The sequence below is a fragment of the Oncorhynchus tshawytscha genome, linkage group LG10 (assembly GCF_018296145.1).
Source record: "Oncorhynchus tshawytscha isolate Ot180627B linkage group LG10, Otsh_v2.0, whole genome shotgun sequence".
NCBI lineage: Eukaryota > Metazoa > Chordata > Actinopteri > Salmoniformes > Salmonidae > Oncorhynchus > Oncorhynchus tshawytscha.
This window is the reverse complement of record NC_056438.1, coordinates 21510225-21525536: the sequence shown is the minus strand read 5'-3', so window position 1 is coordinate 21525536 and position 15312 is coordinate 21510225. Positions and strand designations below refer to the sequence as shown.

Sequence of the window (15312 nt, the reverse complement as noted above, 5' to 3'; positions counted from 1 at the left end):
CAGTTTACAATAGCAACAAGGCACATTGGGGGTTTGAGGTATATGGCCAATATACCACGGTTAATGACTGTATCCAGGCACTCTGGGTTGCGTCGTGCTTAAGAACAGCTCTTAGCCATATACCACACCCCCTCAGGCCTTAGTGCTTAATTATATTATATGGATGGAACTACATGTTCCAGGGAGCAATCCCTCTGTCAAATGTAAAAGGGGGGGAGGGAGGAAATTAGTTTATTCAGTTCTTTGTTAATTGGGATATTATTTGAACACACTGGATTGGTTTTCATAAAACAGCTAGAGTGCACTAGGCCTTTACTGACTTGCCCATTGCTTGCTCTGTCAGAATGTTTTATAATTGCCAAGTGTACTTCAGAACAGATAAGTCTGAACCTGTTCAGGGCCTCCTAAAAGTTGTTTTAATGACATGGCGTAACATTTCTGCCAAGGAAGAGTCTCTGCATGTATTTAGATTTGATGTGAATGATACAGAGTGTGTGGAGAATAACTTCAATCAGGCATGTAGAGGACCAACAAGGTTCCACCTGGAAACATAGAACATGTACAATTTATTTTAAAAAAAGAAGCTTTGCACAAAATATTTCCTTGACATGCAAAACACAAAATATACATTATACCACAGGACGTTGTTTGCACCTTAATTGGGGAGGACGGGCTCGTGGTAATGGCTGGAGCGGAATAGTATAACATACATAAAAATGGTTTCCATGTGTTTCATGCCATTATTATGAGCCGTCCTCCCCACAGCAGCCCCCACTACATTATACTGCACATTTTACAATATACACACACAATCTGTACCACCTATTCTACACATAGCTTTATGTACACAGAAGCTATCTCTTTAATAGCAAGAGATGTGGTAGATAAACTGCAGTAGGTTGACAAGCTAGCTCACTTTGGCATATAGCCTCTTGCCTTCGATATGTATTGTCTAGCACCTCTCACTACGAGATCATGTTATTGTAGTCTCCCTGTAATCAAATTCATTAAAGGAATACTCCCAAAAAATATCTAGTGTTGTTGGTTTTTGCATCAAGGAAAGTTTTTGCTCTACTGAATGTGCTTTCTTGAAAAATGCTGATACAGGCACATTTTGGGGGGAGATTTTATTATGGTGAACTAATGGAAAAAATAATACAAAATCGTTTTTTAGTGTAGTATTCCTTTAAAGCGCCTGCCAAGATGTCTGGACTTATGGCACATATAGTAAACTCGTTCCACAGAGGATCCCTGGTTCCAGTCCTTTGTAGGTGTCCCCTAAATCACTACATTATGAACAGGGTTGATTAGTCAGATAAAGCCTGCAATGCTGCCTGGGCATATCTTTGGGCACTGCCTACTAATGTTCCATTTGGTCGAGGAGTGAGGGTTATGAGCCCAGCTCCTCGTTTCCTGCACTGGCTTTCTGATAACGTCTGACCTATGACCCCAAGCCGTGGGATGCAAGAGGTTCATGAGAACAGTTGTTAGCATCTTCCTAAACAAACAAACAAACAGACACAGACCCCCCCCCAACACACATACGTTACTCAGAACAATACAGGAGTCATTGAGTCATTGCGTCAACGCCTCAAAACAGGAAAAACACAGGAAAAGGAGTCTATCCTCGACAGTCCATACTCCACACGCTCTCCGTCTGTGTCAAAATTTCTAAAGTGGTCCATCGACTGCGGAGCTCCAAGTCCTGGAATTCTTCAGCAATGCAGCTGGGGTCCACCTTAACATGGCTTGCTCTGAGTGTTGGTCAATAACACTGAAGTCATACCAGATGTATCTGTCTGTACTGTGGTAATCACAACTGGGTCAGTGTGTAGCCTCTCAGGGGTCAGGCTGCATCAAGAGAAGAGTAGGGTCTTTCTCTAGGCTGATATTACATTCCATCTCCTCCACTACAGGGACATAGAGATTCCCTATGAAGCTCTGGAAGGCAGGGAATGGGGGGGGGTGTTAGTGTGTGTGAGGGTCATGAAAGAATTGTAATGTTAGCATTTCTAATAAGTGAAGTCCTATAACATCAGCTAGCCCCTTACTGTTAGACTACTGCTAATAACACAAGAGGCTGTTGCTGTTCTCACCTTCTGTTCCTTATTGCTGTTCAGCATGTCCTTTAAAATCAAGGAGGGCTGTGGAATTTTGGGGAAAAGCTTCTCTCTGTGCCTGGAAAAGAACCAAAGAGGCCACAATTACAACCCTAATCACCAAAATGTAAATAGCTTAAGTGAAAACACAAGATAGCATTCTCTTTAGACAACCCCCAAAGACAGAATGTAGACCCATGATGTAGGTTGACTGACTTCATGAAACAACAAAGACACAGGATGATGAATAGGCCAAATGCAGCTGGAATGAGGATGGCAAATACAATCAACCAATCAAAATGAAGATCCTCCACACCTGAAAAGGAACACAAGCAAAACGTCAGTGACTGGGTCTATTTCTAACCATGTCTATAAGATTAGAAGTCTATTACATTTAGCCAACAGTACACAATTCTATTATAATGTCATACTTAAGCAATAAGGCATGAGTGGGTGTGGTATATGGCCAATATACCATAGCTAAGGGCTCTTACGCACGACACAATGTGCCAACCTCTCTTTTACGCGACTGCTACTCTGTTTATCGTATATGCAGTCACTTTAACCATATCTACATGTACATACTACCTCAATCAGCCCGACTAACTGGTGCCTGTATGTAGCCTCACTGCTGTTATAGCCTCGCTACTGTATATAGCCTCGCCACAGTTCATTTTTACTGTTGTTTTTATCTCTTTACTTACCCATTGTTCACCTAATACCTTTTTTGCCTTGTTGGTTAGAGCCTGTAAGTAAGCATTTCAATGCAAGGTCTACACCTGTTGTATTCGGCGCACATGACAAATAAACTTTGATTTGCCTGGATACAGCCTTTAGCATATTGGCCATATACCACAACCCCCCCAAGGTGCATTATTGTTATTATAAACTGGCTACCAACGTAATTAGAGGAATAAAAATACATGTGGTATACGGTCTGATCAGCATTCAGGGCTCGAACCACCCAGTTTATAATATTTTCATAGACTAATGGTATAATATACACTTTTTATTCATCCTCCATTTCATTTGATACAGGGAAAGTTGAAACTATTTCAATGTTAATATAATTATATCACTGACTGTGTCCTGACAGAGAGAGTGTGGAGAAAGAAAGTGGAGTAAGTACCATAAAGTTCAACATCGCTCCAGTCGCTCCCTCCTGCCCCACATGACTTCTTATAGACTGCTTTAACCTGGACTCTGTATTGGCATCTCAGGTCGTACGGCACGTACACGGCTACATGATCATATTTGTATTGTATTTCCTTACTCTGGAGGAAACACACACACAAACATTGACTGGAACTCCGATAATGGTACCATTTCGTTAAAACATGCAAGGACACACACACACACACACACAGGCCTTTATGTCAGTAAAAGCAGTGTAAACATGTTTGTGACTAAAGCTGTATTTGTATTGGTGTAATTCAGATTAGTAGCCCATCTTATGGTGACAACACCAGCACGCCCAATCCTTCATCTGACCTATATACTGTCTGTAGCCAGATGAACAAATAAACTTAGGTCTCGTTATCGGTTAATGAGTCATTCAGCATTATTACATCCACAGGTTTTGAACATCAGGTCTCTGTTGCAAAATAGATTTTATCTCAGTGAGACTAATCTGTCCAACAATGGCCAAGTCAACCATAATTAACCAAAGGTTAAATTCAATATGAAACTATTGAAAACTCTCCTGGGAAGTGTAACAGGCGAAAACGTCAGCACTTACCAGGTTGTCATTGTAAATTAAAATTTGTTCAGAACTAGCTTGGATAAATAAAAAGGTTATATGAATAAAAATATATCCACACATCCATGGCTTACCAGAGACTCTCGACACATGCTGTAGTTTAAGATGTAAACCCAGCAGTGGTGAGCGGCTAAGTCCGGAGGGTCCCAGCTCAGAAGGAGATCCTCCCCTTCCTCTGTGATCTTAACCCTAGGGGCCGGGGGCTTGACTGAAGAGAATCGGACATACAGTAGACTATTAGATAAATGAGAGTATTGGCAATATCAACAATATTGAATATTACTTGAGAGTTGGGTAGTATCATGTAATTACTGATTAGTTGGTAAACATGCATTTCTAACTGTTAAAAAAAGTAGTTATTCTTACCATAATGTACAGGACGCACCCGGAAGGTTTTCTGTACAGACAAACCATTGAGAGTCCCATTGAAGTGGAAGTAGACGTCATGTTCAAGGAAGTCCCCTCTCAGGCGACATCCTATCTTCTCACCAGGTCTGGGCTTGTAGTCACTGCATGCTGTTTTGTGGGATTCACCAGGGTACCTGAAACATTTAGGGATGAGAATGTGTCACTGCTCAGCTGACACATCTAGGTTGGGATCAGTGCCATTGCTTGTCAGTTGAATTGATAGGTGAACCGTTGCACTCCTGAAGCTTAATGACATCTAAGATGGGTAGGATATGTAGGAGAAACAAAATATGAAGTGAATTGGTAGAACAAGCCTTGGCAAAGGTCTCTAGGCCTATGTGACCATTGGCAATTCATGTTTCACTTGTAAATATTCAGTGTGCCAGGAGTTATTTTACCAGTTCAGTCTGCAGTGGCATGTACTAATGGATGCCAAATGTACCAATACATTTTTTTTTCCATCTCTTTGGGTTCATAATTGTCCTTCAATTCACAAGAGGTTGAATGTACACTACAAGACCAAAAGTATGTGTACGCCTTCTCGTCAAACATCGAATTTCAAAATCATGTGCATTAATATGGAGTTCTGGGAAGGCTTTCCACTAGATGTTGGAACATTGCTGCGGGGACTTGCTCCTATTCAGCCACAAGAACATTAGTGAGGTAGGGCACTGATGTTTGGCAATTAGACCTTGCTTGGCAATTAGTAATCCAAAAGTTGTTGGATGGGGTTAAGGTCAGGGCTTTGTGCAGGCCAGTCAAGATCTTCACCTATCTCAACAAACCATTTTCCTTGTGCACGGGGGCATTGTCATGCTGAAACAGGAAAGGGCCTTCTCCAAACTGTTCCCACAAAGTTGGAAGCACAGAATAATCTAGAATGTAATTGAATGCTGTAGAGTTAAGATTTCCCTTCACTGGAACGACCATGAGTCAATACTTATTTTCCACCATCATTTGCAAATAAATTCATTAAAAATCCTACAATGTGATTTTCTGGATTTATTTTCTCTGTCATAGTTGAAGTGTACCTATGATGAAAATTACAGGCCTCTCATCATTTTAAGTGGGAGAACTTGCACAATTGGTGGCTGACTAAATACTTGTTTTGCCCCACTGTAAATGGTCACAAGGCATATGAACTAACAGGTTATAGAGAACACAATTATCACAACACAAGTTGAAAATATTTTTTTCTGGCTTCCCCAGTGATTTAACCCACACACCTTTACTGTCAGTCCGTTGCTTTGGGTAGGGAGTGATTAGGAATTTGAAGTAAAATAGTTCTCACCAGTAGTAGAGCTGGAGATCATCTGCAGTCTGATTGGCTGGAAGCCAGCTGCAGTTCATGGCCTTAGAGGAGTAGAGGGAACACTGGAAGTTCTTCAACTCTGAGAGAGCGAAACAATACATTGCCATGAGTCAAGACTACAAAAATAGAATCTGACAAAGACTGACGAGGATCTGAATGTTGTCCTGATTATTCTTTCAAACATTAATCATTTCTATACTCAAATGTCCATTTGAAACTCGTAAAACATGATTAATAGCAGCACATTGTTTGTATTGTAGACTGTGTCCTTATCGACTGCTGGATGAAGTTCAGAGGAGTTCACTAATCCCATTTCATCAAGGGTCAAATCCTAATTTCCATGGGAGAAGTGAAAACTAAGTTAGAATTCACCCCACAGTGATTGTTACCTACCTGTGGGTTTAACGATAGATGTGGACAGGTTTGCTTATGGTTCTCTCTGCAGTTTATGGGGTTTGTTTGCACCACAATAATATTTTTTGTTATGGAAAATATATTTCACAGCGGTTTGATGGTACAATGATTTTCTAGACTACTTTGCTTGTTTTGACATAGTTCACCTAAATTCACCTCATTTCAGTTTATATTAGAAATTTAGCATCCAGGAAAAAGTGGAGCGATTTCTGCATAGCGCACCTTTAATTGTGATTTATCAGGGGCCCCACTTCCCGTGGCTATGCACAATTATTATGCTTTATAAAATAGACTACATAAAAAAATAATTAGGTCTGTCAAATGATTAATATCGTTAATCGCAGGATTTGCTTCTGAATTTGCCCAAATTCAGGCTGTATAACATCCGGTAGTGATTGGGAGGCCCAAAGGGCAGCACACAATTGGCCCAGCGTCGTCCAGGTTTGGCTGGGGTAGGCCGTCATTGTAAATAAGAATTTGTACTTAACCGAATTGCCTTGTTAAATAAAGGTTAAATTACGATGTCATTTAAAAAATATATATACACTAAGCATTTAAGTCTTGTCTAAAGTAAGCAAAATTTGGTAAATTGAAAAAGTACATTAACCTCAATGTCAACTTGTTTTTAGTTTAAATAGTTTTTAGCTGTAGCTATAGATTATGTATTTGGGAGGTTTTCTGTGCATTTTGAACGCTTTCAGACACCGCAAGTTACGATAAAAATGTTTTGGGCAAAAAGTGAACTGTAAAGAACTGATTCTCTCCGACAGCCCTAAAATTAACATACCTAATCATGTCTATGTCCAGTGGTGGGAAAAAGTATCGAACTGTGATACTTGAGCAACAAGTAATTGATATTTACTCAAGTAAAAGTCACCCAGTAAAATAGTACTTGAGTAAAAGTCTAAAAGTTTTTGGTTCTAAATATATTTCAGTGTCAAAATTAAATGTAATTTAAGTATCAAAAGCATAAATAATTTCAAATTCCTTATATTAAGCAAAGCAGATGGCATGATTTTCTTGTTTGACCTCTCTTGGGTAGGGGGCAGTATTTTGACGTCCGGATGAAAAGCGTGCCCAAAGTAAACTACCTGTTACTCAGGCCAGAAGCTACTCAGAATATGCATTTAATTTGTAGATTTGTATAGAAAACTCTAAAAAGTTTCTAAAATTGTTACAATTATGTCTGAGTATAGCAGATCTGATATGGCAGGCGAAACCCAGAGGACAAATGAGCCAGAAATGGTAGTTTTTCTAGGTGGCTCCCAGTTTGGCTGTAGTGTTTCCAAGCGTGTAGAAGAGCGCGCGTTCTTCAGTATTTTTCTCTGGTAAAGACAACGATTCTCCGTCTTAAATTGTATAATTTATTTACGTATTAGGGTACTTGAGGTTTTATTATAAATGTTGTTTGACTTGTTTGGAAAAGTTTATTAGTAACGTTTGGGATCCATTTTGTATGCATTTTGATGGAGGGAAACTGGGTGGATTACTGACTGAAGCGAGCCAGCTAAACTGAGTTTTCATGGATATAAAGGACATTATCGAACAAAAGGACAATTTGTGATGTAACTGGGACCTTGGAGTTCCAACAGAAGATCAAAAGGTAAGACATTTATTATATCACCATTTCTGATTTTTGTGTCGCACCTGCCTGGTTGAAATATGTTTTTCATGTGTTTGTATGCAGGGCGCTGTCCTCAGATAATCGCATGGTGTGCTTTCACCGTAAAGCCTTTTTGAAATCTGACACAGTGGCCGGATTAACAAGACGTTAAGCTTTATTTTGATGTATTACACTTGTGATTTTATGAAAGTTAAATATTTATAATACTGTAGTTTGAATTTCACGCCCACCTGCCCATAAGAAGTTTTAAAAAAAGGATGGATAGCCAAGGGTAGACTCCAATACTCAGAGATCATTTACAAATACAGGCAACATCCGCAGTGAGCTAAAGGCTAGAGCTGCTGCTTTCAAACAGGCGGGACTCTAACCTGGAAGCTTATAAGAAATCCCGCTATGCCCTCCGACTAACCATCAAACAGGAAAAGCGTCAATACAAAAGGGAAGCACAGCCGAGAGCTGCCCAGTGACGAGCTAAACTACTTCTATGCTTGTTTTGAGGCAAATAACTACGAAACATGCTTGAGAGCACCAACTATTCAGGGAGACGGTGTGATCACTTTTTTCACAGTTGATGTGAGTAAGACTTTTAAACAGGTCAACATTCACAAGGCCAGACAGATTACCAGGACGTGTACTGCGAGCATGCACTGACCAACTGGCAAGTGTCTTCACTGACATTTTCAACCTCCCCCTGTCTGAGTCAGTAATACCAACATGTTCTAAGCAGACCGCCATACTGCCTGCGCCCAAGAACACTAAGATAACCTGCCTAAATGACTACCAACCCGTAGCACTCACGTCTGTAGCCATGAAGTGCTTTGAAAGGCTGGTCATGGCTCACATCAACATTACCCCAGAAAACCTAGACCCACTCCAATTTGCATACCGCCCCAACAGATGATGCAGTCTCTATTGCACTCCACACTGCCCTGTCCCACCTGGACAAAAGGAACACGTACGTGAGAATGCTATTCATTGACTACAGCTCAGCGTTCAACACCATAGTGCCCTCAAAGCTCATAAATAAGCTAAGGACCATGGGATCAAACACATCCCACTGCAACTGGATCCTGTACTTCCTGATGGGCAGCCCCCAGATGGTAAAGGTAGGTAACAACATATCCGCCACGGTGATACTCAACACAAGCGCCCCTTGGGTGAGTGCTCAGTCCCCTACTGTAATCCCTCATTGTCTAAAAGTTATCCTTGCAACTGGGAAACTCAGCGAGGGTGGGGTTAAGACAACAACCCCTGCAAATAACAGGATGAACCCAGAGTGGCTTATGATGCTCCTTGGTCTGCATGGGAGGGGTTGAACCAACCATGTCTAAGCATTGTTAGTGTCAGCTAAAAATACAGTTGAAGTCGAAGGTTTGTATACACTTTAGCCAAATACATTTAAACTCAGTTTCACAATTCCTGACATTTAATCCTAATAAAATTTCCCTTGTCATAGATCAGTTAGGATCACCACATAAGAATGTGAAATGTCAGAATAATAGTAGAGCGAATTATGTATTTCAGCTTTTATTTCTTTCATCACATTCCCAGTGGGTCAGAAGTTTACATACACTCAATTAGTATTTGGTAGCATTGCCTTTAAATTGTTTAACTTTGGTCAAATATCTTGGGGTAGCCTTCCACAAGCTTCCCACAATAAGTTGGGTGAATGTTGGCCCATTAATACCGACAGAGCTGGTGTAACTGAGTCAGGTTCGTAGTTCTCCTTTCTTACACACACTTTTTAGGATTGAGGTCAGGGCTTTGTGATGGCCACTCTAATACATCGACTTTGTTGTCCTTAATTGCCACAATTTTGGAAGTATACTTGGGGTCATTGTCCATTTGGAAGACCCATTTGCAACCAAGCTTTAACTTCCTGACTGATATCTTGAGATGTTGCTTCAATATATCCACAGTGCACAAGTGCACCAGTCCACCCTGCAGCAAAGCACCCCCACAATATGATGCTATAACCCCCATGCTTCACAGTTGGGATGGTGTTCCTCGGCTTGCAAGCCTCACCCTTTTTCCTCCAAACATAACAATGGTCATTATGGCCAAACAGTTCGATTTTTGTTTCATCAGACCAGAGAACATTTCTCCAAAAAGTGCTATCTTTCTCCTCATGTGCAGTTGCAAAGCGTAGTCTGGCTATTTTAGGGCGGTTTTGGAGCCATGGCTTCTTCCTTGCTTAGCAGCCTTTCAGGTTATGTCGATATAAGACTCGTTTTACTGTGGATATAGATACTTTCGTACCCGTTTCCTCCAGCATCTTCACAAGGTCCTTTGCTGTTACTCTGGGATTGGTTTTCACTTTTCGCATCAAAGTACGTTCATCTCTAGGAGACAGAACGTGTCTCCTTCCTGAGCGGTATGACAGCTGCGTGGTCCCATGGTGTTTATACTTGCGTACTATTGTTTGTACAGATGAACGTGGTACCTTCAGGTGTTTAGAAATTGCTCCCAATGATGAACCAGACTTTGAGGTCTAGAATTTTTTTCTGAGGTGTTGGCTGGTTTCTTTTGATTTTCCCATGATGTCAAGCAAAGAGGCACTGAGTTTGAAGGTAGGCCTTGAAATACATCCACAGGTACACCTCCAACTGACTCAAATTATGTCAACTAGCCTATCAGAAGCTTCTAAAGCCATGATTTCATTTTCTGGAATTTTCCAAACCGTTTAAAAGGCACAGTCAACTTAGTGTTTGTAAACTTCTGACCACTGGAACTGTGATACAGTGAATTATAAGTGAAATAATCTGTCTGTAAACAGTTGTTGGAAGAATTACCTAGGTCATCTACTTTGTGCATGACACAACAAATGAACAAATGTGTGGAGTGGTTGAAGAACGAGTTTTAATGACTCCAACCTAAAGTGTATGTAAACTTCAAATGTATACATACAGCTTTATTTTATTTTAACTGCATTGTGGGTTAGGGGCTCGTAAGTAAGCATAGCACTGTAAGGTCTACACCTGTGACTAATCAAATATTTGATTTGAAATGATGCAATTCCTGTTCAGTGATAAGCGCTTGAAGTGGACCATTTTCCTGTCCTGCTTAGCATTCAAAATGTAATGAGTACCTTTGGGTGACAGGGAAATGTAGAGTAAAAAGTACATTATTTTCTTTAGGAATGTAGTGAAGTAAAAGTTGTAAAAAATAAAATTAAGTACAGATACCCCCCAAAAAACTACTTAAGGAGTACTTTCAAGTATTTTTACACCACTGGCTTTGTCCATGTCAAATGAACAAAATATATTTTAATGGATGCAGAATGTACATGGGATCCAACATACACTCTTTAAAACAGAATTAAAAAACGAACTTCACAGTCGCTGTCATCGGTTTCAGGAAATGAACATGGAATTCTAGCTTTCCAAACAAGGTTAGGCTTGCCTACCGAAAATGACCAAACTGGTTACACACATGACTAAAGATCGGGAAAAGTAAACGCATACATACCCTTCTCAACTGCAACCTCTGGAGTGATCAGAGGAATAAAGTATTGTAAAACGAAGAGAAATTCCACATGTTTCAAAATCATGTTGTCCCTTGCGTAATTCTGATGGAGCGCGCCTCCCCAAAACTCGCACTGAATTCCAAAGGTACGTTTACTAGAATTGTCGAGCAGTTGTCTCCCTAACTGAGAAAAGAATACATGTGCCTTACGTTCAGATAAACCTAAAACAAACACAGGATTTACTCCAGCGAACGAGTTATTATTCCATGTCGTGTGACAGTGTGCTTCTATTTTCCATAGGACTGGCAAATTGGGCGGAGTTTGCATGCATGGAGTATTAAACTCTTACCCTAACGAGGTCCGGAGCCTGCTGGTTTTCTATTATACCTGATAATTAATTGCACAAACCTGGTGTGCCGGGTCAATAATCAATCCCTAATTAAAGGAAACAAACATAAGCAGTGTGAGCTGGCTTCCAGTTACAGAGTTGAGCTTGAGGGAAAGAGTCAATACTGTAGCTCAATGTTATGCCTACTAGACTACAGGACAGTAGGATATGTCGTCAATTTGACAGTGTGTCAGTCATTCGTTTTCTTCATTGGATAAAAGCGGTTTGTAAAAAGCGCTGACAAGAAAAAAAGTCACCCTAACCCCTATAATACACCACCCCTGCTTAGGCTATGAGCCCCGTGTATAATTTAAGCACCATAATAAGTTAAATCCATCCACGTTAATACATAAACATTCAAATAAATACAAAAACAATGAGGTCAATACAACCCAAATGCTTTTATTGAAAAATGGCTTTACAAACATACGATGTTGAACAAGTACCTGCACTTACATATATAGTGTAATTAAAAATGGCAAATAAGTCAGACACAATCAGAGAAATAACTTCTCTCTCCCAGACCTGATGCAACCATGCATTTTTTCCAAAAAGAGTACACAAATACATACACATTTTTCTTTATGGCATAACAATATATTATATACATCCATAAATTATTATCAGCAGTCTACTAATTTCAGTGTGCCACTTGTGAAATACTGTACAATCAGTATGTGTTGGGAGTTTTATTATTACTTGAAATAGGACAGGAGACTATTCTGAGGAGAGATGTAGGCATTACTAGGTCACTAGAACCAGCTAGTTGATTGAGGTCCAGGTTTGAATTTGAGGGCTCTAAGACTTTTGGAAATCTTGCCCTTTAAAAATCAGGGACTGATTTAGATCTGGGACACCAGATGGATGCAACTAATTATCAGGTAGAAGAGAAAAACAGCAGTATTCCGGACCTTGTAAGGTAGGATTTGAATACCCCTGTGATAGAGGCATAAAATCACAACCATTAGCCTGGTCCCACAATGATTGGTCTTTTGACCTATCAGATCAGATCTTTTGCCCATAATTGGTCAAAAGTTCAAAATTGGGCTGTCTGTGTCAACGTAGCCTATGAGTTCTCAAGACAACACTAAGAGATCTGGGACCAGGCTAATCAGTCTTCTGGTCAAAGAGCAGGGGCCCCATATCAGAAATACAACACAGCTCAACAACTAAAGTAACTGTCTGAGCATTGGATTATTACAGAGTGACTGACAATTTGACAGAGTATACTTCATTAAATCTCCTTTCCTTACTGTATATTTTCCTTACATCTAATAGATGGGCTGGTTGTTTAGCGACAAAACCGACTCGTGCGCAACTATGGGACTAAACAGACAGGGTGGGCTTAGTCTGTTGATAACATGTAAACTGTATTTAGTCTCTAAATGTTTTTTGAAAACATAAATACATTTGCACAATGAGCACTTGTCTCTCAAATACATGGTATCAATAACAAGATACGAGCTGAAACGAGCTACCTACGATTCCCCGCACAGCAGCTTCTTGTCATTGTTGCTAGCTATCTGACTGTTCAGAATCATATCAACGCATGCCTTCCGGTCACATCGATGGCGTGATGTTGTCAGCCAACCCATTTATATCTAGAACATAAAAGGGTTCGTCGGCAGTCCCCATTGGAGAACCCTTTGAATAACACTATATTTGGTTCCAGGTAGAACCCTTTTCCAGGTAGAACTGTTTCCACATGGAACTCTATTGGAACCCTTTTTTTCCTAAGAGTGTACAGACAACAGATGGGTTGGTTACTGTTTTTTCCCTAAGAGTGTACAGACAACAGATGGGTTGGTTACTGTTTTTTTCCTAAGAGTGTACAGACAACAGATGGGTTGGTTACAGTTTTTTTCCTAAGAGTGTACAGACAACAGATGGGTTGGTTACTGTTTTTTTCCTAAGAGTGTACAGACAACAGATGGGTTGGTTACTGTTTTTTTCCCTAAGAGTGTACAGACAACAGATGGGTTGGTTACTGTTTTTTTCCTAAGAGTGTACAGACAACAGATGGGTTGGTTACTGTTTTTTTCCTAAGAGTGTACAGACAACAGATGGGTTGGTTACTGTTTTTTTCCTAAGAGTGTACAGACAACAGATGGGTTGGTTACTGTTTTTTTCCTAAGAGTGTACAGACAACAGATGGGTTGGTTACTGTTTTTTTCCTAAGAGTGTACAGACAACAGATTTTTTTTTCCCTAAGAGTGTACAGACAACAGATGGGTTGGTTACTGTTTTTTTCCTAAGAGTGTACAGACAACAGATGGGTTGGTTACTGTTTTTTTTTCCTAAGAGTGTACAGACAACAGATGGGTTGGTTACTGTTTTTTTTCCCTAAGAGTGTACAGACAGATGGGTTGGTTACTGTTTTTTTCCTAAGAGTGTACAGACAGATGGGTTGGTTACTGTTTTTTTCCTAAGAGTGTACAGACAACAGATGGGTTGGTTACTGTTTCTTCTTCTTCATATAACATAAGTAACATTAGCTACCTTTGAGCATAGCAGAATAGACTTCAGCACTTAAGTGTAATATTGTGTTTCCACTTCTCTCAAGCAACAAAGCCATTTGATGTAGTGTGCAAGGCAACAACAGCTTTGCATTGATCATACCAAAAACAGCCATTACCAGGAAGCTGACAGAGACTGTTTGGGTTCAGCTGGCGGAGAATGTGTGTGTGTGTGAGTGAATTAGCTATACTCGGTGTTAAAAAATGTGTGGTCTGTCGACTTTAGCCCAGGTCTGTAGTCGTCCCACTGATAGCACGGAATACATGCAAGGAGTTCTGGAGCAGTGACTGCATCATATCCTCCTGGAAGATCTATGGTGATAGAGTAGACAACAACATACATCGTTACCATCATTGGTCAAACCGCCACAGACACGTACAGTTCCTTCGGATGACCCCTAGACTTTTCTCACATATTGTTACATTAGTCTTATTCTAAAATAAATAAAACAATTTCCTCAACTATCTACACACACACCCACATATAATGGAGTTTATTAAAATAGAGGCCATTGTTTCCCTCTACAATAAATCAAGTATTGTGAGCAATACAGTTGCTTAAGTAACATGGATCCAAGGGAATTTTGCCACCGATACCCCCTGTATATTGTCTCGCTATTGTTATTTTGTGGCCCTTTAATTATTTGTTATTTTTCTATTTCACTTCAGTTTATTTTATACTTGTTGAATTATTTTTCTTAAAACGGCATTGTTGGTTAAGGGCTTGTAAATAAGCATTTCATTTGATTCGTTGCCACAAACAGTATATCAACCCACTGACTGCTTCTCTCACTGACCGTGATAAACGGGAGATCAAATTACCTGGCACTCCTTAAATCTAAGGCGCAGCAAGAGAAAACATAGACAGAAGGGTACAGTTATCGTTATAGACACAAAAGGAAAGTAAAAGACAGAATAACACAATGTGCTGGCAACAGTCAGTAGAAAGTGAAAGCTATTGTGAGAGAACAATACATTCAGTGCATACCAATCGACCTTGGTCAAAGAGCACCATTATATACTCCGCTTAAAGTTACAGTCTGATTTGTACATCCATTGTTGGACTTTTGAATTAATTATATATATATATATATATATATATATATATATATATATATATATATATATATATATATATATATATGGCAGCCAATGATCCTTCAAGAATATAACCTACAGATGCCTCATGAGCTTAGTACCACATCATAAGCCAAAATATAAAAGGTTGTTTTAACAATGTAGAACTTCACAATACGGTTCTAACTTCCATGTGAATGCCATGGCCTTTCAGGCCTTGTCTATTTGAGGGGGATTAGCCGATACTTC

General features: G+C 39.9%; 1 protein-coding gene and 1 pseudogene across 1 annotated transcript; both read right to left on the bottom strand.

The window, feature by feature from the left end:
* Window positions 1-539: 539 nt before the first annotated feature.
* On the bottom strand, window positions 540-11579 carry LOC112259935 (interleukin-13 receptor subunit alpha-2). Its single transcript, XM_024434633.2, has 8 exons — window positions 11085-11579; window positions 5558-5657; window positions 4225-4400; window positions 3933-4066; window positions 3229-3373; window positions 2316-2415; window positions 2097-2178; window positions 540-1941 (listed from the first exon to the last, which is right to left on the bottom strand). The coding sequence occupies exons 1-8, from the start codon at window positions 11407-11409 to the stop codon at window positions 1840-1842; spliced, it is 1164 nt and encodes a 387-aa protein (XP_024290401.2). The 5' UTR covers window positions 11410-11579; the 3' UTR covers window positions 540-1839.
* A 2097-nt stretch (window positions 11580-13676) lies between these two features.
* Window positions 13677-15312, bottom strand: part of LOC112260999 — an 81969-nt pseudogene continuing 80333 nt past the window's right edge.

Bases quoted from the DNA above. Each gene is read 5' to 3' on its own strand.
- LOC112259935 (XM_024434633.2), bottom strand. From the start codon at position 11,409: ATGCAAACTCCGCCCAATTTGCCAGTCCTATGGAAAATAGAAGCACAC. The intron at 2,179-2,315 runs GTCAGTCAACCT...GTTCTTTTCCAG, and splicing joins TGTCTTTGTTGTTTCATGAA to GCACAGAGAGAAGCTTTTCC. The intron at 1,942-2,096 runs GTGAGAACAGCA...CCTGCCTTCCAG, and splicing joins ACAGCAATAAGGAACAGAAG to AGCTTCATAGGGAATCTCTA.